This window comes from Camelus ferus, chromosome X (assembly GCF_009834535.1).
Source record: "Camelus ferus isolate YT-003-E chromosome X, BCGSAC_Cfer_1.0, whole genome shotgun sequence".
Lineage (NCBI taxonomy): Eukaryota > Metazoa > Chordata > Mammalia > Artiodactyla > Camelidae > Camelus > Camelus ferus.
The window spans coordinates 11,442,778-11,467,345 of NC_045732.1; the positions used below are offsets into that span (position 1 = coordinate 11,442,778).

General features: G+C 53.6%; 1 protein-coding gene and 1 non-coding gene across 13 annotated transcripts in view; both read left to right on the forward strand.

Annotated features, from left to right (window-relative positions):
- Window positions 1-20,230, forward strand: part of SHROOM2 (shroom family member 2) — a 113,485-nt gene extending 93,255 nt beyond the window's left edge. For 10 of the 11 annotated variants that reach the window (XM_032475859.1, XM_032475862.1, XM_032475857.1 and 7 more), the window contains 5 exons: window positions 2,903-3,490; window positions 7,713-8,231; window positions 9,321-9,492; window positions 15,178-15,450; window positions 17,905-20,230. In XM_032475859.1, the coding sequence (XP_032331750.1) occupies window positions 2,903-3,490; window positions 7,713-8,231; window positions 9,321-9,492; window positions 15,178-15,450; window positions 17,905-18,171 (1,819 nt within the window). In that variant the 3' untranslated portion in view covers window positions 18,172-20,230. The remainder of the gene's footprint in view (window positions 1-2,902; window positions 3,491-7,712; window positions 8,232-9,320; window positions 9,493-15,177; window positions 15,451-17,904) is intronic. The other variant, XM_032475858.1, reaches the window with a different exon arrangement.
- A 790-nt stretch (window positions 20,231-21,020) lies between these two features.
- On the forward strand, window positions 21,021-22,876 carry LOC102513441. 2 transcript variants are annotated; one of them, XR_004318247.1, is made up of 3 exons: window positions 21,021-21,622; window positions 22,317-22,488; window positions 22,759-22,876. It is a non-coding gene; the product is annotated as an uncharacterized LOC102513441 (transcript). The 2 variants fall into 2 exon arrangements; XR_004318248.1 differs by lacking the exon at window positions 21,021-21,622 and adding an exon at window positions 21,873-22,021.
- The last annotated feature ends 1,692 nt before the right edge of the window (window positions 22,877-24,568 follow it).

A 24,568-nucleotide genomic window follows, 5' to 3' on the forward strand; every position in this document is an offset into this window, starting at 1 on the left:
GCGCTGGGCTCCGGAAAGAGCCCGCTGTGCCCCCTGCTTGGGAGCTGCCCTCCCCTTGGTACTGTGTCGCAAGCATGTTCTGCACGAGAATGAACAACCTCACCTGCATATCATTTGCTGGCTTTCTGAAATTCAGCTGCCATTTCAATCTCTTGGTACGGCTGACTCCTTGCTTCAGGGTCCACACAGGTCTGTGTGCAGGGAGACACTTAAGTGCTTAATCACTGGCAAAGTCCTTAAGGCACCATGTTTTCTTGAGCTTTGTCTCTGGATCTTGCTATCACCATTGACTTTTTCCTTGAAAATACCCAAAAAAGGGGGGAATGTATGTACATAAACAGACACACGTACACAGCAGACACATGCAACATACATGATACAGACACGAAGACACACGTTATCTACAGAGTAGTCGCTTGGAACCTATTTGAAACCCAGATTGTACTGTGACCCCTGCAGAACCCTAAATTCCCATCTTCCGTCCTTTTTCTTCGTGACCCTGATTTCCTGAATGCTTACCAGCTGGGACATTAAAAACCAATTAGTGGTTTTATGGCTTTGACTTTGCAAGTTTAGCGAGAGGCCAAGAAAAGATCAGGGTATGGGACAGACTTGGGCCAGAAATTGCCAGGCTAATGAAACTCTAAAGTTCAACGTGGGGTGGGCCACAGGGACTGCTCTTCTAGAATGAGAAGTGACAGGGCAGCACACGCTACCGAGGCTCCCCCGCACCCCCCCCCCCGCCCCGCCTCCGCCGAGAGCGCCCACAGGTCATGCAGAGGCTACCCCGCTGGGAAGATGGGAAGGAGCCTGTGGGGCCTGCGGATGAGAGAAGCCAGGCTCCCACCCCGTGCGCAGGGCTTTTGCTCTGAGTCTTGGCCGACCTCTCAGGGGGACTTTGCCTCCCATAGGTGTGTTCTCTACCCTTTCTGGGTGGATGTCAGCACATCCTAAGCCACTTCGGAAATACAGCTCTTTTTAAATTTCACATATTAAATGTGAAGCCAGATGGCCAAAGGCACTTAGCTTTTTAGCAATAAACTGTAGCTGATGTAATCCTCCGTTTCAGTGAGGTGGTGGGTATTTATTAAATAATAGATACTAGGTACTCGCATGTCATCTGCTGATGCTAGATTCTGAGAGGTTTAGTAAGAGAGTAAAACGTTCAAGTGTACCTCAACTCTTTGAAATGAAATATTGGGGAGGCATTCGTCAATTGCCATGAATTAGGTTTCACCATCTTAAGAGGCACAGCGGCTTAAATGGAAGGGGAGGCCCGAGGCTCACTTCTGCACGCAGGCCACATGACGTAGTGCATGACCGGACATCTGAGCCGGGAGTCACGCTTCTGCGACTGAGCTGTCTGCTGTTTGCATCTGAATGCCATTCTGTGTTTTGTAACCTGCCAGCTGCTTGACTGTGTATTGTTCTCTAAACCATTGATTGCATTGTTCAATTTATTTTGATAACTTCTAGTCTTAGTGTGTACCTAATACATTTTTTTTTGGAAAAAACTAACTCCTTGTAGCTGGGTGAATAGTTTCTTAATTTGGAAGCAGAGAAGAAACCGGCCAGCCCCTGTTTGGGATTCCCTGGGGACTGTCACTCTTCCAGACGCTGAGCCCTTCCAGCTGCTGGCTTTGGCCCAGGGTCCACTGTGTCTGTGTTCCCGGCAGCTGGCAGACAGGGGCCAGGGGGGCAGTTTGATGTGGTCTGAGTTCTGCTCTAGGGCAGCCATCAAACCTGGAAGGGACCTTTGTCCTGAGGACATAGCAAAAGAGATGTGCATAGGGGACTTGACTCTGAGTGCAGCTGCCTGGATGGGGTTGGGACCTCTGTACCAGCCAGGCCTAGAATCACGTCCCAAGAGGCAGGTGCACCTCCCAGGTCCCAAGGTCGCTGGTTGTGTGTGTGTGTGTGTGTGTGTGCGCGGGGGGGGGGGGTCTTCTCTCTGGCTGGCTACGGGACATCTCTTGTTGGCACGTGTGCTACACCTACTGGTTCTCTGACTACACCTACTGGTTCCTCCTGTTAGAGTCTCCTTTTAACTACTCCAAGGCTGTCTCCTCAATGGAAAACAGTCCTTCCCTTCAATGGAGGGGTCAACTGGAGGATCATTTTATTAGTCAGGTTGGAAGAATGTGTGTCAGCAAAAGCAACAAAGGCATGGCCGGCTGATGGGTTGCGAGTTTGACAGTAATTGTAATACCCGCTAGCTTTAGCTACAGCGTAGACAGACATGCTTGTGAAGCATGTCTGCATGTGTTTTGTAGGGGTGTGTGTGTGTACGTACGCATATAAATACACATCACGGAAAGGTAGAAATGGATATGGAAATGGATAGGGGTGTGGGAAGGTCAGTGACTCACAGCAGCTTGCAAAGAAAGTCTTTGTTCTTTTTGTTTTTAATAATACACTACTCATTTTAAAGGTTTTATTAATTTATTTGCTGCCTGTCTTGGAAATTTCAATCCCTTTGTCTATGGCAATTTCCCGAAATAAGCCACATGAAAATGTTGCAATGTCAAATAAATCCTTATGAATATCACAGTGCGAAGATTTCCATACACATTGTTTTTACATGTTTGTATAAAATACACGTTGCCCCAAATGGCAGCTTGTGCATACATGCATGTTTGTCTGTAACATGTGTACGTGTGTTTTTTACCTCCTCCTTTCCTGTGCTGTGTGTGACGCGCTAGGGTCCCGCCTGATTTCCAGGGCAACGTTTGGATGTGATGCCTTGCGGTAGGAATTGCAGTGGGGGCAGATGTGGGGAAACGAGTGTGGGTTTAATTCCTTAAAATGCGTGCAGGAGGTTAAGGAGGTCTGGGTCCAGTCCCGTCTGGGGCGGAGATGTTAACTGGAGCCATCGGTTCATTCTCGTTCCTTCCTCCTGCAGACGAGCGGATGCCCGGTGTGCAGAGGACAGTCCAGGAGCACCGCGGGGCCCGCGGAAGCCGTCCCCGGACTCTGAGCCACCTCGTGCCCGGGAAGCCCCTGAGGGGCCCTGGGAGGGCCGCGGCCGAGCGGGGACCCTACCTCGCGACTACAGATACTCGGAGGACCCCGCGCGGGGGCAGGACCCCCGGCCCCAGAGCGCCGCCCCGCTGGCCAGGAGGCCCGCCCCGCAGCGGCCGCCGCCGCCGCCGCCGCCGCCCAAGCGCGAGCCCAGGCCCTTCCTTGCGGCCGCCCCCGGCAGGCCCGTCCCCCGGGCGGCCCCGGAGCTGGGCCCCGACCGCCCGGCGCCGTCCCGCAGCCCCTGCGCCGCGGCCGGGAAGCCGGGCCGGGAGCCGCGCGCCCCCGCCGAGCCGGGCCGGCAGCATGTAGACGAGCGCGCAGCCTGCCCGAGGCGCGCGCCGCTCGCTTCCCGCTTCCAGCCCCCGCACGCGGCGGCCATGGAGACCTCGCGCTCCCCGTCGCCTCAGTTCGCGCCCCAGAAGCTGACGGACAGACCCCCCCTGCTCATCCAGGACGAGAACGCCACCAGGTACCTTCTCGGGCCGGCGGCCGGATGCCTTCTCCCCCTTCGCCGCTCCCTTCCTACTGCGGGGGGGGGGGGGGAGGTCTCCATGCCTCTTCCCTGGATGGTGTAGGATCACCGCCTTGCCTCCGGGGACTACCGTGGAGGGGCGCCCACAGCTGTAGTTGGATCTTTAACTTGGAGGCTTTCCTGCCCCACAGCGGGAGGTGAAGGAGGCAGTAGACTGTCCCCAGTCCCCTTCATCCAAGTCCAACACACTGATGTCTGCGTGACCTGTGGGCACCATCTGCACTCTGGGGCCACCTTTCCCCGATGGTCAGTTGGTCCTTCTGTTTGCAATCAGAATCAAGTTTAACCTGAGCGTGAGACCTTCAAGCAAAACTGGTGTTTCTCATAATGTGCAGTATTTCCACACTCCTTTCTTATAGATGTTTTTATGTGGAAAGGCTGAGCTGGCATATACCTTAATGCAGAAGAAAAGTGGATCACATTCCATGGTGCTGTGGTCAGGTTCCGGCATGGAAGTGTCTGTGGTACCTGCTGAGATGTTGGTAGATGTCATCAGGCAGGGACCAGTAGTCAGGAGTGCTGACCGTTCACCTCTCGCCTCCTCCCTGGGTGCCCCTGCAGAGCTGAGGAATGGAATAAAGGGAGAATTTCCTTCTCATTCTTGAGAACACTGGTTCTCAATCGGGGGGAGGGCGATTCTGGCCCCCAGGGGACACTCGGAAGTGTCTGCAGTGTTACAGCTGTCGCAGCTGGTGGGGGTGGGGGTGGGGATGGCTCCTTTGTTCCTGTCATCTCGTGGGTAGAGGCCAGGTCACCACGCAGCATCCTCCAGCGCACAGGACCACCCCCTGCAGGGAAGTATGTGGCCCTGCATCTCAGGACTGTCCAGTACTAGTGGCCATACGAGTGGAAGTTAATGAACATTGAATAAAACCCGTTCCCCCGTTGTGTCCCATGGGGCTGGTGGTGCCGCACTGGGCAGCGCAGCTGCCAGCTGTTTCCATCCCCACGGAGAGTCCTGTTGGGCCGCCCTCCTCTAGACTTGTGGATTTTTTTTTTTTTTTGGACTTAAGATAACTCAGTGGAGAGGAGATGTTACTGGTACCATCCCATGTCTCCAAGTGTGGCATCAAAACCGCAGCTTCATCTGCTCTGTGTCATTCAGAATGCAGGTGTCACCTTGGGGTCCTTTTAGTTGGTAACATTGTTAAGCTCTGAACAGAAGGAGAGGCTATAAAGTGGTCTGTGTGTGTGTGTGTGGAGAGGTTGTGACACCATTGCAGCCAAGCCGCCTTGGGTCCCTCGGTTTTCGGGAGCTGGTCTGGGTGCAGTGAGCTCCGCTGAGAAATGGCCACTTGCTTGCACGGTGCTGATGCCGTCTGTTAACTGGAGGAGGTGGGTAGTGTTTTTTGCTTTCTCTTGCCCAAAGTGAGTGTGGATATTCTCATGGTGTTTTTTCTCTGAGTTTGAGGTGGATTTCACCAGGCAGCTGTTATACCTGTGGCAGCACTGAGTGGTGGCGTCTTTAGGCATCCACACGATTTCGTGGCCCTGTCAAGTATGTTTGGGACAATACATGTTATCTTTAACCAGTGTCCCTCCCTGCACAAGCCCTTGTAGAGAGCCTGAATTGCGGTCAGCGTCCAGACCTAACTCCACATGTGTCCTCTTGGGAGCATAGTCAGGCAGATGGTGGCCACGCCACCCTCGAAGTTGCTGCCAAGGAAGTCACTCGTAATGTACGGAATGAAATGTCCCCGTCCCTAGAGGGTGTTAGCAGTTCCTGGTGGCCTGAGCGAGTGGACTCCCACCTCATCTCCCTCCCGGTCCCATCTCTTTCTCCTTCTCATTCCCCTGTTGGGGCACCAGCCAGGGTGCAGAGCAGCTGCCTGAGTCGGTGCACCGCACCTTCCCGAATTCAGCAGGTGGCCTCTGAGCATCTCCTAGCTGCCCGGCCCCAGCAGGGATGCGGACGAGGAAGCAAGTGCAGCATTGTAGCTGCAGGGAATTTCACAGTAGTCATTCACTCCCAGCAAAAGTGCACCAATCCTGTCCCCAAACCAGGAAGCTTACTTGTAAATCTTTCAAAATTTTAAGGTTTTTGTTTTTACTACCAAATGGAGATGGTGCACAGCAGTATCTGTCAGAGTTAGGGATTTGATTGCTCCCAGAGCGTTCCCAGGAGTTTTCCTGAAGCCCGTTTCTGGGTTTAGGAGGCGAGGAGAGCTGCTTTGGGGCGTTTGGGCAGTGTTACCGTCACCTCGGGCGTCTTTGTTTAAGAACCTCCTGAGTGGGCAGTGTACTTTCTTGGACCCAGAATGGCACGCAGGCTGAGGGCTCCCTTGTGACTGGGTGTGTGAGTGGAGCCGGCTGCACTGTTTGCTGTCGGGGGCTGGGCCTCTGTGGGCAGCGGGCAGCTCACCTGGACGGAGTCACTGCTGCAGAGGAGCCGCTGCCTGGAGAGGTGGACGGGGCCGGCACCCCTACGTCCTCCGTCCCTTCTGGTCCTGCCTCTGCGGTAGGAACCGCGGAGATCTGCTTGCGGTAAGGTCTTGTCTGCTGTGTTTTGTCCTGATTTTGGAGAAGAACTTCATCAGACTTTCTGAATGAGAAAGTCTGGACAGGTTTCAAGAGAGAGAGTGTGTGCTTACAGATGCTCAGAAAGAGATGCTTTGTTGGGAAGTCTAGGGCAGCCTGCGGAGGGGTTGTTTTGGTTGTTTTGGTTGTTTTGTTTTCTCCTGATACGCCTTCCTTTGCTGGAAATCAAGTTTCTCCATGAATTGGGGGGGATGTGGAGGGTGCAAATACAGGCTGACTTTAAAAGCCACTCACTGGTGATCAGGGCTTCTAAGCGCGGAATGAAAGGAATGGAATGGAGAGGGCTTCTTGTTTGTGTGTTCTTGCTTGGATGAGATGCCAGAATTTTCCTTCTGACGTTTCACATATGTCAGTGGTACTCTCTGCAGAGTTACAGCCTTTTAAAATTTATCCACCAGGAAGGCGTAACGGGCTATATATGATTAAACCTAGATAAACGCATCTGCTCTCACTGGTTTCTACTGGAGGGGAGAAGGAAATACAGGATTATTTCATTTTAGCCTGCATGTCACACACTTCTGAACAAGGGAAGAACCATCCTGTGTTCCCTGCCACCACTTAGAGAGGGAGAAACAGCCTTTCCGGTTGAGCACCCTCACATCACTCCTGCTGCATAAAGTTAACGTCCATCAGGGGGTCATTGTAGAAATGGTCTCAGGCTGAGTTAGAAACAAGTTGGGAGTTTGTGGTTGTTCGATTTCGGCTGGTTTTTTCCTTCCCTTCCAACCACCAGCAGAGGGCGCTCTTTCTCCAGTCTGTCCTTTAAAAAATTTACCCGAGACAGATTTTCATCCTGGTGGCCCTGGTCCACGGGGTCCCGGACCAAGCCCTGTGCCTCCACCAGGCCGTTTCTTTCCATTTTCCTTCTCTGATCTCTGGGTGCTCCAGGTGTCCCTGACGCTCCTTTCACCCAAAAACTCGTTTTAAAAAGGGAGTCTGTGTTTTTCACGAGTCACTTGAGGAAAACACACAAGTCGTGTGTCCTATGTTTGCTGCTGGATCCCGGTCTCACAGGCATGAGATCCATGCGAAGGGCCCCGAAGTGCAGGGCCAGTGGCAGGCAGTGGGGCAAGCCTCTGAGGACACTTCCTGTTGGGCCGGGGGCTCAGTGTCCACTCAGATCACAGCCACCCCACGGGAGTCCTCGGCCACCTGGAGAACCACGTGGGCACTCGGCTTTGCGAGACGCTGGCCAAGGCACTGATGAGGTTCTGTGAAATAGGCCTGTCCACCGCAGGGTTTCTTAACAAGAACATGTCACTGAGTGGGCTTGTTAACACCGGCTCTGCCGCTGACCTAAGAGCAGGAGAACGTGAGCCCGCCCTCCTGTGTGCCGGTCAGCCCCTGGATGCACCTTCTGGCCCCTGTAGGTGTGCGGGTGCCTCTTTGGAAACAGAAGGGCACCTGGACACCCACGAGGGTCAGCAGACTGAGGTGGGGCAGCAGGCACTCCGGACCTCGTCTCCCGTCCCGGTTGTGTGACCGGAGGCTCCCTTTGCTGGGGTGGCTCCCCGTGGCCTGCAAGGGGACGCATGGGGACCAGCCAATAGCTCTGGCGATTTCTCACTCAGGCTGTGCCCGGGTGCAGAGCGTCCTCAGCTGACGGCCCTTCTCCTTGCAGAATCGAGCGGGTGATGGACAACAACACCACGGTGAAGATGGTGCCCGTCAAGATCGTGCACTCGGAGAGCCAGCCCGAGAAGGAGAGCCGCCAGGGCCTGGCCTGCGCCCCGGAGCCGCCCGCGCTGCCCAGTGGGCTGGAGCGCGACCAGATCAAGACGCTGAGCACGTCGGAGCAGTCTTACTCACGCTTCTGCCTGTACAGCCGCCAGGGCGCCAAGCCCCCGGCCCCCGGTGTCCCGGTGCCCCCTGCCAAGGACAGCCGGGCCTCCCCGCCGGCTCTGGGCTACGTGAAGGCCAAAGAGAGGACTGCCGAGGACCTCAAGTCGGAGGAGCTGGCCCGCGAGATCGCGGGCAAGGATAGGTCCCTGGCCGAGATCCTGGACCCCAGCGTGAAGATCAAGACCACCATGGACCTGATGGAAGGCATCTTCCCCAAGGACGAGCACCTCTTGGAGGAAGCCCAGCAGCGGAGGAAGCTGCTCCCCAAAATCCCGTCTCCCAGAAGCACGGAGGAGAAGTGAGTACACGCTGTCCCTGGTCCTGCCTTGCGCTGGGCGTGTTCTGCCCCACGCCCCCTGGGTTACGAGGACCAGGGGCATGTCTGTCTATTGGTTGTCGTGATTGCTCTCTGGGGACAGGGTTCCGTGAGGACTGCCTGGTGCTTAGCCATTCCTGGCTCCTCTGTGACCCTCCCGAAAGGGAGGCTAAGGTGCGAAAGGCCCCGCTCTTCAGCACCTGGCAGAGGTGTGAAAATGCTGCAGCTGGAGGCCAGCATGTTCAGGTGATGCCCTCAGGGCTCCTCTCTTGGGCAGTGGTTCTCAGCCGGAAGCGTGCTCCCCCCAGGGGCTGTCGGCAGCGTCCGGGTACAATTCTGGTTGTCACGACTGGGAGAGGGGCTCCTGGCATCTGTCTGGGTGGGGACCAGGGGTGCGACTCGCCGTCCCACGGTGCTCAGGATGGCCCCCCAACAGAGAACGGTGCAGCCCCGCATGTCACCAGTGCTGCGGTTAAGGAGCCCGTCCCAGGAGGAGTGAAAGTTCAGGCTCCTGAGTGTCTGTTTATGAAAGAGGCTCTTGTTGTTGTTGGTTCAGCTGAGGGGAAGACCTGGCTTTAAGTGGTTCGGCAGCGAGCACTTTCCAGCCTCTGTCACTGAGTCGTGTGCCCGCAGAGGTGTGCCTGGTCACATCTCCTGTGGACGTACACGGTCTCCAGAAGCATCACTGGTTGACAGTGGGCCAGAGGCCCAGTGAAACACAGCAGCAGAGGAGAAATGGGCCTGGCTGGGCCACCGCAGGGGGCGGCGCATGTGGCTGCGGGTACAAAGGTGCACGTTGAACTTGGCGCCCGTGGCCCCGCTCACAGATAGCGGCTCATGACTCCCTGTAGACCTCAGGTTCCTGGTGAAAACCCTCCCTCCCAGGCGGGGCCCTGGAGAACCCATTCGGCCGGGTGTTTAGTTCTGACGTGCTCACCTACTCTTCCCCGCTTTGCTGCCTTCTCCCCCTGGCTGGCGTCCTGCCGTTAGAGCACCAGCCAGGTCTCGGGGCTGGGGTGCCTCCATGGTCACGATCAGGGCTGACTGACGTTCTCGTGGTTTTTGACCCAGGAAGGAGGAGCCGAGTGTGCCGGCGGCCGTGTCCCTGGCCACCAGTTCCGCCTACTACAGCACATCCGCCCCCAAGGCAGAGCTGCTGATTAAGATGAAGGGCCTGCAGGAGCAGCAGGAGCCCGAAGAGGAGTCAGGCAGCGGCTTGGACCACGACCTGTCCGTGAAGAAGGTAAGGAAGGTGGAATTTGAAACGAGAGTGCGCTGGCTCCCAGGTGGGCGGGCAGGGGGGCAGCACCGGCTCCACCCCCAGCCTGGGCCCTGCGCCGCGGGGCGGGCGGCCTCTGTGTTGGGCTTGTATGCAGGATGCTGATGTCTGGGCCTGCACATCCAGTGCTTTGTGGGTGAGTCTTTTTTTTTTTTTTTTTTTTCCCTCTCATGTTGCTTTTTTTTTTTTTTTTAATTGAGTTATAGTCATTTTACAATGTTGTGTCTAATTCCGGAGTAGAGCACAATTTTTTAGTTATACATGAACATACATGTATTCATTTTCACATTTTTTTCTCTGTGACCTACCACAAGATCTTGTATATATTTCCTTGTGCTATACAGTATAATCTCGTTTATCTATTCTACATTTTGAAATCCCACTCTGTCCCTTCCCATCCCACGTCCCCTTGGCAACCACAAGTTTGTATTCTATGTCTGTGAGTCTGTTTCTGTTTTGTATTTATGTTCTTTTTTTTTTTTTTTTTAAGATTCCACACATGAGCGATCTCATATGGTATTTTTCTTTCTCTTTCTGGCTTACTTCACTTAGAATGACGTTCTCCAGGAACATCCATGTTGCTGCAAATGGCGTTATGTTGTCAGTTTTTATGGCTGAGTAGTATTCCATTGTATAAATATACCACTTCTTCTTTATCCAGTCATCTGTCGATGGACATTTACGCTGTTTCCATGTCTTGGCTATTGTAAATAGTGCTGCTATGAACATTGAGGTGCAGGTGTCTTTTTGAAGTAGAGTTCGTTCTGGATATATGCCCAGGAGTGGGATTCCTGGGTCATATGTTAAGTCTACTCCTAGTCTTTTGAGGACTCTCCGTACTGTTTTCCACAGTGGCTGCACCAAACTGCATTCTGTGGGTGAAGCTTCTGTTCTAAGATTGGGCCTCTCCACCAGGGTCTCTGTGCTGTCTCTTTGCAATGAGATCCAATGTCAGATTCGTTAAGTGGGCACCTTTCTCTTTCATTTTAAGATCAGCTGTTACGTCCCTTCTACCACCCCTGAAACCCTTAACTGTGTGACTTTCAGCAAGGCACATGTCCTCTTTGAATATCAAATACCTGTAATGAGATGATCTTAAATCCTACCGTGGATTGTCAAGTTCTTTGTCAACCAAAAACATCATTTGTTCAACTCCAAAAACTCGTCCAGGGACTTGGGCAAATGGCAGTAGACAAAACAGAACAGAGCCCCTCCTTCCCTGAAGGTGCTGATGTGCTTACAGAGGAGGTGGACAGCCAGCACAAAAACCGACATACAGCACAGGGACCGTGGGCCAATCCCGGCCCCCCACCTACTTTTGTGAGTAAAGTTTTATTGTAACACAGCCACGTTCATTCGATTACACATGGTCTCTGACTTGTGCACCACAGCAGTAGTGTTGCGTAGTCGCGGCAGTGACTGTAAAATGGCCTGTCAAGTCTACAATACTCACTGTCCGGCCCTGTACAGAAAAAGTTTGCCAGCCTTTGATGTAATAGGTCGGGCAGTGAGGAATTTAAATCAGAGTGAAAGAGTAAAGAGAGGTGGAGTATGGTTACAGAGAGGGCTCTGATGAGCTGATGATGGAACAGAGGCCTGGAGTTGGGGATGTCTGGTTGTGCCCAGGGATGAGGGGGACAGCAAGTTCAAAGGCCCCAGGGTAGGAGCTTCACGGCATGTTGGAGAAGCAGCAGAGGCCAGTGGCAGGACCTCTGTGGACAAGGAAGAGGGAAGATTGGAAATGCGGTCAGGATGAAATAGTGTGGAGCCATGAGGTCACGGTAGGGACAGTGATTGCTGTCAGTGCCAATGTGTCATTACTCCCGGAGGAACTTTAAATCTTCATGGCATGTCAGCAGGCCAGACCTGTGACATCCAGGTGTGATTACCTGTTTTTTTACCAGAAGGACTTGGCATAAAGGGACAACAAAATTGCTAAAGAAAGTGATTTTCGGATGATGGCATGTGCTGTTTATACCAGGGCTCTGAGGGTGCCTGCACACAGTCAGTACCAGAAAGCCAAAAGGAGGGAACCAGCATTTTGTGAAGACTTTCTGTGTGCTTAGCACTTTAGAAAAGGGTTTGGACAAGACTTTTGTAAAGGATTCTGTTGAAAGTTTCCTTCAGTGTCAGAGGTGGTTAAAAAAAATGCCATTCGTTGGCTTCAAATATGATAGACAGATGTGTTCCAGAAGAAATATCATGACCCACGCATAGAAGAAAATTACTTTCAGTTTAGGAAACAGTATCTTTTTTTTTTTTTTTTTTAACTCAAAATGGAAAGGAAGAGTGAGAGTTTTTTGGTCCTGGGACTTTGAAAGGCCCCCATATCTGGCACAGTACCATTTGCTTGCTTCTGGTTGTGTTTTCCATATTCTTAAATAAGTTTTAAGGAAGTTTTCAATTATTCTCATAAAGCTAGAAAAAATGTACAGTTTGGACAACTTTAATTCAGTCTCCACCTGAGATGCAAAGAACTGTGTTCTTCACAACATGCCTGTTTCCGGTGATGTAACGAATTTGGGAAGTGGCGGCCTTGGTACCGCCTGCCTTATTCTGTCTGGCACCTTTTCCGATTTCCTTGGGGGCAGGGGATGCTGGACACCGCCTGGCCGTAGACGATTTAAGGTGAGTCCCGTGAGCGTGCCCTCCTGATGACCCACCCCCATGATTAAATTCTTAAGCTGATTTGACATTTCTAGCTCAAGTCAGCTTACTTCGGGCAGGTTCGCCGTAAGCAGCAGATGCTGCAAATCGCAGTTCTCTGTGGTGCCTGTGACTCATTAATCCTGCTCTTCGGCTAGTGCACCTTGTCTGAGCTCCCTCCTCCCAGTGCCCACAGGTCGGCGCTGTCATGTGCTCACGGAGTGTGCGGGGGCACAGGGGGACAGAGTGCCGAGCAGGTGCGCTTGGGAGAACTCGATCGGTCACTTGACGGGAAAACAGCAAGACCCCCTAAAGCCCCGTGCGCTGGACGCTTCTGGGGGCACCTCTGCTGTCGTGATCGCAGTCACTGGTGGTCACACAGCCAAGTTTCCCTTCAGGTGACCCCGTTTTAGGAGCACGGAAGCCCCCACGCAGGGATGCAGTGAGTGATTCTGGGGGCCAGTGGAACATGACACAAGGAAGGCCAGGTGTCCTCTCAGCGTCTTTCAGAGCCAGCATCTGCACTTCACATAATGACCCTTTGAGGAAGGAGGGGAAGGAGTTTGTAGTAAACATCTGTGCAGGGCAGTAAGGAATCAGAAAAGGAACTGGGACTCCTTCCAGAGAGCTCGGTTTCAAGGTAGCCCAGCTTTGTACTGTGGGTGCTGAAGGCAGCTCTTCCTGCACCAGCATGAAGTCCTCGTGACGATGATTGCTGAAGAAAGGTGAAACTGGAAAGTTGCCAATAATGCTGAGTAGAGTTCCTCATCCGTCCAGTCTCCTAAATGCTTGAGTCCTTCACTCAGGTTAGGGCTGGAGCCAGGCTAAGAATTTGGGAAGTTCTCCATCCCCGTCATCTAGTCTGTGCTTTTCCCTCAAGTAATGAATTCCTCAACTAGGGCTGCCTTCTCCGCTGTGGGATTTGAGGTTGACTTCAGTGGTCTTCCCAGGCAGGTAGCTAAGCCGACGCACAGATACGCGAGCGCCAGCATGCGGGCTCTCACACTCTGAGCGGAAATGTCAGCGCGATCTGGATGCATACGGTTTTCAATTCCCAAGGGAAGAAAGTGCTTTGACCTCCTGAGCTGGGAAAGCCAAAAGCAGTTTATAAATTCCACGTGGTCTTTTTGGAGAGAAAAACCTTGCCGGTTAATCAGCAGTGAGGGTGGCTATCCTGTTACCATTTTAGTCTGCCGGGTAGCCAGACATCCTGATAACCCCCAGGCAGACTGAACCAAGGGGAGGCAGCATCCCATTGAGAGCTCACGCCTTCTACATTCGTGGACCTTTTTTGGTCCATAAATACTAGATGGACATCCTCTCTCAAAGCATATTCCTGAGACAGTGATGACACGTGAGCAGGTACCGTGATGTGGTTCAGTGGGTCTCCCAAGGTGGTTTGATTTTTTTTTTTTTTTCCTCCTGCCCAAATAGTCACTGGGATGGGGCAGTTCTGACCTAAATGGGGGCAGTGAACTCAGAGCAGCTTCTCCTCCTGCATTTGCACCCTGGTGGTTAGCGCTGGGGACAGCCCTGGCTGAAGGACGAGCATGGGCTCCGCACTGTGCACGTGGGGCCTTCGTGTGTCCCGCCTCACTCCTGGAGGTGGGGCGACTGCGCCTCCTCTCCACTGAGCCCTGCGGGCCCCGTCTAGGGTCTGAGTCTGGAAACTGCCGCAGAGAAGGGGTGACGGCTTGTACTGTTCCCACGGTACACGGAATGTGAAAGTGTGTTGTTCATTCTAACAGAGTGACCTTCAGACTCCTGATCAGGCTTGAACGTTCCCATGAATTGCTTAATCTTCCTTTGGTGTGTGAAGCTGAGCACTGTTTGAATTTTCAGCCCTCTTCCTGTGGGCTCGCCCAGTGATGTGTCGGCCTCGTAAACCCTGATCTGCTGTGTCCATGGACACAAGACAGGGTTAGTCGAGCAGATCTCGCGCAGGGCTGGTGGCAGCGGAGTTCCCGAAAGGGCAGTGGCTCCTCCTCTGTGACTGTGCGCAGGCAGGCAACGTGCTGAGTCCACTGTCGGTGCATTTAGGGCAGAAAGCCATCCGTCAGCGTGAGAAAAGGGCTTTTCTGGACGACGGCTTACCGGCTGTCCTCCCTTGGAACTGTCCCTTTAGTTTTTCTCATATGTAATGACAGAGGAGACAGATAATCTGCTTTGTCTGCCCCTCAAATGAGACCATATGGTGCCGCCTCACTTCAGGATGGGGGCTGATTTAAAGGTCTTGTATGTGTTCATTTTTACTCTCTACAAATTAATCCTTTAGAGGCCTGGTAGGAGCAAGGAATGGGGAGCTGGTGTTTAATGGTCACAGTTGCAGTATTGGAAGGTGAAAAAGATGTGGAGGTGGATGGTGGTGCTGGCTGAAGAGGCACGTGAATGCACCTGGTGCCACAGGACAGCAGGCTGTGAAATGGTAACTGTTACAGTGTGTACATTTTACTGCATTGAAACAGATTCGCCATTTATTTGCAGTGTGGATCATGTTGAGATCGGCAGTTTATCCTAAAAGACTCTTGAGTTCACTGATACTCTTTATTTGTCGTAATGTTTAATTGCTAATTCTGCGTAGAGGACACTTTCTAATCCTGGAGTTCAGTACCAGATGTAAGACTCGGCAACTTCTGGGGGTATGAGTCTGCACATTGGGAACTTGCAAAGAATGAAGCACAAAGTATCACGGAGGCCTGAGGGTCCTTGCAGACACAGGTTGCCGTGGGGTTTACGGTGAGGAGCCCCGAGGGGCCAACTCCTGCCTCGTCTGCTAGGGCAGTACCGGGAGGAGAAGAGGGTTCTGTTTCACACCTAAAGGAAACACCCATGGTTAAACAGGGAGTCATTATCCTCCCCCTAGTCTTAGAGATCCTGTCACTTGAGGATGCAGAGCAAGGTCTCACGCAGGTTCCGCTGGGTCGCTCGCAGATCCCGGATGCGGCGATCTGACCCCCGGGTTGGCGGCGGCCCTAACGCGTGCCTGCCGCCCTGTGCCCGCAGCAGGAGCTCATCGAGAGCATCGGCCGCAAGCTGCACGTGCTGCGCGAGGCCCGGCAGAGCCTGCTGGAGGACATCCAGGCCAACAGCGCGCTCGGGGACGAGGTGGAGGCGCTCGCCAAGGAGGTCTGCAAGCCCAACGAGTTCGACAAGTTCCGCATGTTCATCGGGGACCTGGACAAAGTGGTGAACCTGCTGCTGTCGCTGTCCGGCCGCCTGGCGCGGGTGGAAAACGCCCTCAACAGCCTGGACGACAGCACGCCCCCCGGAGACCGGGTAGGTGCGCGCGGACGCGGCTGCGGGGCGTCGCCCGTCCTGGGCCGGCGGGCCCAGCGCCTGGGGAGCTGTTGACATGTAGGGGGCTCCCTCCCTCTCCAGTTGAGGGGCCGCTGTGAGCTTGCGGGGGACTTGACATCTTTTTTGTACCTTCGCACGATGGTTCCTAGTATTTGTCTCCTCCTTTTTCCTCACCACGGGTAAGTGTGTAAGGGGAGGTCGCCCACTCCCTGACACGCCGTCAGCTCAGTGGTGACGGTGACGACCGTTGCTGCTGTGACGCAGCAAGAGGGCAGAGGGCAGGCCAGAAAGAGTCTCAGGAAAGCTGGCCTCCGTTCTCTCCTCTCCTCTCCTCTCTTTCCGCGTGTGCAGCTAGACACACGTCTTGGTGGGTCAGGCTATCAGTTTCTCACGTGGAAGGTAACATCTCCCTGACGGGCTTATTTCGTAGGTCGGAAAGCACTAATACATCTAGTTTGCTTCTTGGCGCAGGGCCTTCAAAATGATCACCTTTATCATGAATAAGGCATGTTACAGTCTCTAAAAGTGGAGCCCGAAAGGCACCCCTCCCCTAGGACTGCAGGGGAGAGTGGTTTCAGGTTATGTAGAAGGACCTTGTAGTGTGGCTTTTGGGATGGTGGTTTTCTGTGCTTGGCCGGGTAATTACAACTGTCATTGAACATACTATATAAGAGTGTAAAAAGTAACTGGGGCTTTGGACTCTGATCCCCTCTGGGTTAAGCTCATATTCCACTTTGCTGTTTTTGCCGTCTTTGCCAGATTTATCTGAAAGAACTGAGGGAAGGAACGTGAACGAGGAAGAGACTTATTTGTACATCATTGAAATACTAAATTCTCAAGTACTGATTTAAATGAAGAAGCAGCATTGGCTTTGCCCCTCAGCTCATCTTTCCCTCCCTGTACTTGGGACCGACAAAGGCTTACTTAGAACGTGGGGGAGACAGAAGGAATCGCACAGCAGGGACCACACCCGTGGTCCTCCTGGGGACCGGGCTGCACAGCCCTCGCTGCATCCCTAGGGGTCCACTTCAGAGATGAGGAGCAGACAGGCTCTTACGCCCCTTGGCTGTGCTTGGCTGATGCAGCTTCACCCTCCTGGACCCCGAAGGGAATGTCCCACCGCTGCGTCCAGGTGTGGCTCAGTGGCCCGGTCTCCAGTGTGGCTGGCACTGGATGAAAATCTCGGCCTAGGCTTGGGGAAGTGGACGTTTTCAGACACAGACATGCGAACGAGTTAAAAGACGTGGAGTCAGGCTTTAGAAAGAAGGCTTCCCCTGTCTTTGCAGTTAGAAATGAACAAGTGGGCTGACGCGGACACGGGAAGCCCTCCCTCCGTTCTCAGCGGCTTCTGGTCCGGGTGAGCCCAACTGACTTTAATAGCCTGACCCACATTTCTAGAATCTGGTAAGGTCTGTTTCCCCCTGGGTTGGAACTGCTTGGCTCTGTCTTGTCTTTCGCCACCGTTATCTTTGTTTCACGAGCACCTGCAGGTCCAGTTGGCCCACAGAAGTGGGTGGGATACCCTGAAAGGTGGCACAGCCTGGGCACGTCCCATAGCAGCACCCAGGAGCAGTTTCTGTTTCTGGCCACGGTTTCAGAGCAGCTCTTCTTTCCTGAGGTCTCTGTGTGTGGGGGCACTTTGCAAAGCAAGGCCGCCGCCTCCTGGAAGCTCGCTTGCAGCCGTGGGTAAGCACCCACCGCCAGGTCACAGAGTGGCAGAAAAACCAGGGCTCTGCGGCATCAGACACTCACGCGCAGGAAAGGACTCCCTGGCCTCCACCAGGCGGCCCTTGAAGATACGCAATGCACTCACCTCCTTGTCTTTTCATTAAAGTCGGAGAGTGCAGGCAAAGTCGGGGTGTGCTCCATGGGCAGAGAGCCATGGTGAGCACCATGTTCTGGAAGTGGGGTCATCGGTGTCCCCCAGAGCAGGACCCTTGTAAGGAGCGAGAGGAGCTACCCCGCAGCCCTGCTCCCTCACGCGTCCTCTCCTGTAGGTCCGCTCGCCGGCCGCGTCTCCGTCTGCCGGAAGGGTTGAGAAATCCTGCCCTGGAATTTCTGTAGAGTCTGTTCCTTTTGCCAGCTGTGCTGTAGAGTTATCACCCGTAGGATCCCTAAGTCCTTCATACCATCTGAGCATCTCCTAGTTTGGTAGCACGTAGCCCCGGTGACTCTCCTGTCCGGCGCGGCTGTTTCCGTGAGCCCTTCAAGGCGGCGGAGGTGGGGAGTGGAGCTCAGGGCTCGGGGGTGGGGGGAGCCTGCGGCAGCTGCAGGGTGCCTTCGGGCCACACCCCATCAAACCTCTGGTTGCCAGGTTGGGTGGCGTCAGGGTCTCTGCTGGACTGGCCACCGAGGGCTGGGCGTTGTCGGGTCACCGGCCGGAGCCCCTGCTTTTGCCGGCTCCTCAGTGGGCTTGCCTGCCTCTCTCTGCAGCAATCCCTGCTCGAGAAGCAGCGGGTCCTGATCCAGCAGCACGAGGATGCCAAGGAGCTGAAGGAGAACCTGGACCGCCGGGAGGGCGTCGTGTTCAGCATCCTGGCCGGCTACCTCAGCGAGGAGGGCCTGGCGGACTACGAGCACTTTGTGAAGATGAAGTCGGCCCTCACCATCGAGCAGCGGGAGCTGGAGGACAAGATCCACCTGGGCGAGGAGCAGCTGCGGTGCTTGTGGGACAGCCTGCAGCCCGACAGAGGCAAATGAGGGGCCTCCCTGGCGGGGATGGAAGCTGGGCCTTCCAGCTCTGGCCCTGGGGACGCGAGCCACACCCCAGCCTGTGTTTGTGTCCTGTAGAGAGACCTCCCCCCCCCCATAGCGTCAGGAGGGCAGTAACTTGTGCGTTTCCGTTTGCCGTGATGTATGTCATGTTGCAGTTTCCCGCCTGAATGCTGAGCAGAGCAGCTCCCTGCCAGCTGCTCCCTTTAAGCAGCCACATGCGGGGCCGGGCTTCGGTGCAGGGTGAGCTCCCGCACACAGCGGGGGCGCTGGGCCTGTGGGGCACACACCGGGCCCCCGCCGGCGGCCGGTCTGCCCTGCCTCCCATCCTCGCGCACTGAAACCCCCCACCTTGGGGGGCAACCGGGTGAGCCTAGGAAGGTGCGTGAGAGGGGAAGCCTGGTGCACGTGCCCTCCTGTGACTCACCTGTGAACTCACCCGGGCTGTTGTGCTTTGCTGTTCGTCCAGAAGGGTTGAGCATCCATTGTGTCTGTCATATAGTGATGACCTGTGTCCCAGCAAAAGCCATGAACATGACGGCGAGGATAATCAGCATGTTAGGAAGGTGACTGGTTTCCAAGTGATTAAAACCCAGCGGTGAAACCAGCAGCCGACGTGTTGGCTGCCCTCACTGTGAAGTCGCGCTGGAACAGGTGGCGTGCCTGCTTTAACCCGCGCACGGAACAGACAGCTTTAGTCCTTGTCATCTGACGTCGCGGTGCAAATGACAGTTTCCTGCACAGTGAAGTTACGTGGGTTGAAAGTGTGTCTGCCAGTAACACGCTTCCTGCATATTTGTTTCGCAGGACTAACGGCGTACTTCGCAAATGACTCTCTCCGTGTGTGTAGAGTCACTAATGGTAGCTGGAAACTTCTCTCTCTCTGCCTCTCTCGGTCTGTTACCGGGCCGCAAGGGCCACATTCCTTTTACTTGTAAGAGCCTTGCCTCTGGTTTTTCAGAGGTCCTGGTGGACTATACAACATGTAAACCTGATCTTTTTCTGCCAGAGAATTCACAGGTTCTGTACCCTTTTTATTGGTTGAAATTGCAAGATTCCTTAAAACAACAACAGAAAACACTCGTGTTGTCATTTTCCAGTGAACAAGTCACAGGCCAGGGGAAGATATCTGCAAATCGTGTACGTGACAGACAATTTGTATCCAGAATGTATAAAGAATTCTCAGACTTAACAGTAAGAAGACAAACAGCCCCGTGAAAACGTGGGCAAAGGATCTAAATAGAGACTTCACCAAAGAGGACGTATGTGTGTGCATGGCAAGGGAGCACACGAAAAGCTGTTCACCCCACCGTGGCTTGCTCACAACCTCCCTACTTCTCCCCGTTCGCTGAGGACCTGGTGTGTGTCCTCGCAATGCCTGCCTTGTTAGATGCATGGTTAACGGCGGGAGAAGAGCCTAGGAGAACTTCACATCGAGGTGATGTTTGGACATTGGTTTGACAGGAGGGGTCATTTTATGGCTCATTTCCTGTTAGCTCCATGAAAGAACTTTTCCAGCAGGTGGAGCTGTCCCTTTGTCAGCAGTGACTGCTTCCTTACCAAAACAGACACACACACATCTTAAAGGACGCTCGTCCACCCTAGGGGAGGCAGACGGGGCGAGCTGGACTCCCAGGCTGCTGCGTGGCTGTCCGTGTGCCCCGTAGACGGGGCCAAACCGCAGCTTCAGCAGTGCGGGCGGTAAACACTCCTTTGGCAGCCCCACACCAAGCCAAAGACAGAGATGCCTTTCCACAGTTTTTATTCCTATTAAGCTATTTCTGACTTGAAAAATGCCTCTTCTGCCAATGAAGTGTCCTCTTCCTTTTCCACCTGGAGTGGTCACCGGCTGTGAAGACTGATCACATCAGAAAAGGGAAAGCTGGCTGCCCACCGACACCCGCTTCCTGCCTCGGGGAGACAACCGTGGTGATTTCAGTGTATTTTGTTTTTAATTTACACAAAGCTTTTATCTCTGATTCTCCCCCCACTTACAGTATTGTGATCGTTTTGCTATGTCGATATAATGTGGAAGTAGAACTGTGTGTCTGTATCCGGCCTTTGGTGTCTTTTGAGAACTTTCTCCTCTTTGTAGCAATACACAGTGCTCTGTTCTTTAGGGAAGCACGTATTATCACAACGGTCCTGTCTGTTTCCCTGTCTGCATCCTAAATGTCTGGTTAGCGGGGACCCAAAGATTCTGCTGAGTCAATGTACATAACTTTGTTTTTCTATGCCACAGTATAAGTATATACAATCTGGTGCTAATGTTCTGCCCTTGGCATTCCTAGGTGGTGGCCGATTCCTCACCCTCTGTTGTAGCTCAGGTGTGGGGCTCTCTGTATAGCAAGATTTCCGTCAGGGGTGTCACCTGTGGCTTTTATCCCGCCGTCCACCGTGGCAAGTGTATACAGACTTCATGCTCAGCACTCACCACTGATCTCTCGACAGGTCATCCTGTTTGACTTTAACAAAATAAATGTTGTCTTTCAGTGAATGCAGCATGTCTTTGATTTACATACAGTACATTTTTTTTAAACTCCCCCCACCAGAATATGTCAGATTCTTAAACCGCTGATAAATTGTGGGATTGATTGTGCGCGTGTATGCTGGTGACTACTGATGTCAGTCTAGTAAGGCCAGTCAGTTTGCAGTCAAGAAGAGTTCAGGGACACAGGTTGTGTGGTCAGCTGTTTGCACGATAATGCTGCGTATCAAACACTTCCACATCTCAGCAGGGAATAGTGAGAAGTGTTCCTTTAGCTTGTGAATTTGTAGATCAGGCTGTTCTGTGTGCTCGTCATCTTCCTCCCGGGACTAGCAGTTTGGCCCTGGGCGTGTCAGTGGCACGTGCCCAGGAGAAGAAGCCCAGTCCCTGGGGTGCTTTGCACATCTCTGGTCCTGTCACACCTGCTGACCTTCCATGGCCAAGCAAGTCCCACAGCCAAACCCCAAGTCAGAGGGTGTGGGACGTGCTCCAGCCCTTTAGTGGAGAGAACTATAACTTCACGTGGTGTAGTGTGGCTACGGGGGCTGCGAAGAGTGGTGGCAGTCGCCGGACCCCGTCTCCCGCACCAGGTCTGATGCAGCGTCGTGCTACAGCGTTCAGGACCCGAAGCCGAGTTCCCGGAGCAAAGCCACCTCTGCCACTTCAAGTCGTACGGCTGTGAGCAAGTGACAGCCTCCCCGAGTCTCCGCTTCCTCCTCTTGTCGTTGGAGCAGAGCTGTTGTGTGGTCACGTGAACTGATATGTTGACGTGCTTATTAGAACCCATGGGGGTAGGCTGAGTGCTGCGGGTGCGGCTGCGCCCCTGCCGTCGGCCGTCCAGCCGGGACCTGGAGGAGACGCCTTCCCCACGTCGGAACACGTCCGTCACCACCGCCCAAGTTGGTGATCGCTTCTGGTTCGGGGACTAGAAACGTTTCTGTTGGGGAGCAGGTTTGTGGGACGCAGAGGCTAGGCAACTGAGAGGGAGGGAGGGATTCTAATAAAAATGATTCAAGATTAGGAGAGTGAATTTTTACTTAGAACAGGAAAGAATTGACACAGATCACAGATTTTAAGAAGTCCACAAGTGCCACACACATGTTGTCATTTCCAGCTTCTGCCAGGCTGCTTCAGCTTCTCATTTGAGTTCTCAATGATGAAGAAGTGCATACACAAAGCAACTGAAAATGCGGCTGTAGGTGGCTGTCAGGCGGTGCGGCTGTAGGTGGCTGTCAGGCGGTGCGTCTGCTTGGTCCAGCGATGCTCGTGCCCCGCTCCGTCACCCGCCCCTGAGGATGCTCGGGGTTTTGTCCCTGAGCATGTGTGCGCTCGGGCTGATGACCTGCTCTGGTGAGTTTCCCCTGCTCTTTGCATGGGCCCATCAGCTGCGCTGCGTACGCCGAGACAGTGTCAGACATGGGGACACATCAGATGTTGAGCTGTCTTTTCACACCTGCTGGCTGTACTGACGTGGGTCTGCACCCTACGAGCACGGGTGTTCTGAGTGTGTGGTTTCCGTGTTTCCCATTAAAAGAAGAGACCCCATGCACGGTGGGTGTGTTCTTGTATATGCGCACGTTGAGTCACAAGGGCCAGTAAACATTTCCCACTAAAGCCAAGCTGTTATTCCCCACTCTACCGCCAGATCCAAAAACTGCTGGTGACAGTTCCAGTGCCTCCTGAGCCGGAGGGAGTGAGGTGGAGGAGGGGCACAGAGAGGCCCCTGCCAGCGCATCTCTGGAGGCCCAGTCCCCACCCGCAGACCTTGGAGAGGTGGTGCCAGGAGAGGCCCTGCAGCTTAGCTGTAAGAGCTCCAGGTAAGCCTGCTCCTACTTACACTTGGAAATTCAACCACAAGGCCTGCCAGGTAGGCAGCACTCTCCAACCGCACAAGGCCTGTGTGGGAGGTGTTGTTTGTGCGTCTGCCGGCAGGGGAATGAGGCATGTGGTCCCTGTACACAGGGTGCTGTGAGCAGGGCACTGCCTCCCTTCCCGCGTGTTCTTGCCAAAAATGCATCAGACAAACCCAAAGTAGGGGAAATACATAAAAAACAAAACAAAACAAAACTGACCAGTTGTCTTAAAAGGTGCCAAGGCGATGAAGATCAAGAGAAGGGCGGCTGCCAACTGGCGGGACCTAAGGCAGCGGCGATGCGACGCGGGAGCCTGCAGCGGGAGGAGGACGTGAGCGGGGCGCTCGGCGCGGTTGGACGAGGTCTGTGCTCCATGGGTGGTCCGCGTTCATTTCTTGCCTCAGAGCATCGTGCTGTGGTCATGCGTTGTTTCCACTGGGAAGTCTTGGGTGAAGAGGACGTGGACATGTTTGTGCTGTCGGCAGCTTTTCTTTGCGAGTCCAAAATTGTTTTCAGAAGGAAAAGTTTAAGGAAAAGTTTCCCTCCGTTTTAAAGGAGGTTGTCCTTCACTGTGGCACTTTTCCTCCGCTGGCTGTAGGGAACCTTTAAAGCGGACCTGCGGCATGTCCTTCCTAGGCCGAAGGCGGAGGCGTGCAGGGCTCACCGGGCATAAGTGGTCATGCTTGGTTTCTCTGCCGCGGTGAAGCTCTTGCAGTTCCTGAGTTTCCAGAAGACTCTGGCCCTCTAAACCCAAAGCCCTCAACGGGTTGCCCCCATGCTTATCTGTGGTGGTCCCCTCTGTGCCTGCTGCCAGTGTGTTCCCCAAAGATCGGCCCCCGTCCCTGACTAGCCAAAGAATTCACAGACCGGGTCTTGGAGCTTAGAAGAAAAGAGGCAGCTTTATTACTTTGCCGGGCAAAGCGGACTCAGCAGGCTCGTGCCTTCAGAACTGTGAGCCTGCCTTAGGGTTGGGGCTTAGTGATTATATAGTGAACAAATTGGAGAGTAAAAGGGGGTAGCAATCAACAGGAGTCTCCGGTGAAGCTTCCTCCTGAATCTTGGCTCAAGTCTGTCCAGCATTATGGGACCATCTGATGGTCTGGAGAGTCATCAGCCTGCAACCTTCTTTATCTGATCAGACTCATCAGGCGCCAGGAGGGACTTCGGAGGGTCTGGTCAGTCTCCTGAGGTTGTCGTCTGGCGACTCCCTTTCTAGGGGAATGCCGCAGAAGTACAAGGCCGGGAATTAGTTAGCCTAAGTGCAGCCAGAATTAGTTAGCCTAAGTGCAGCCGTTTCGTTATTTCTCTTTCAAAATCCCCACTGTCAGTTTGTCTCATTCCATTTCTATGGAAATAGGGAAGTGGGCGTCATTTGTCTGGCTGCTTCCTGCTGAGCGGGGGCGTCGTTCCGGGGTTTCTGAGGTGGAGTGAGTGAACCTGATCTTGCCACATGGCTGGGGGTCTAAGAAGAGTCTTAGTTGTTCATTGTTCACACATTAGACAACAGAAGACTATCAGTCTAAATATTACATGTGTACCTACTTCTATTAACCGTAGTGATAAGAAAAACTGCTGGACCCCTGTAAGGATAGATCTGAGACCTTGGGGGCATCCATGGAAAGGGGCCAGAGAACCAAGAGTTAACTTGAGATGTAACTTCTCCCTCATACCTCTGAATTCCGTACATTGTGCATTTGTTGCTTCCTGTCCTCCAGGGCAGTTGTGATGTTCCTGGATGCATCTGGTATGAAAGTAAAACAGGCAGTGTGGATCTAGGAACTCAGTAACTACAAGAGGAGAACTTAAGCCCATAAGGTTGCAGCTACAAGTTGCCAACAGACACTGCTTTGAGATTGGCTGGTGGCTTCCCAATTTTGACACCACTCAGGAAACTCAGTCTCTCAGCAATAAACGTGTCTGAAATCACATCTGTAATGGTTACCTGGTTTTACCTTGGATGTCTGAGCTACAGTTATTCCATTTTGGTTTTCAAATGCATTTCTCTCCTTAGCAGCCAGAGCAGATGTCACCACTAATGATTTTA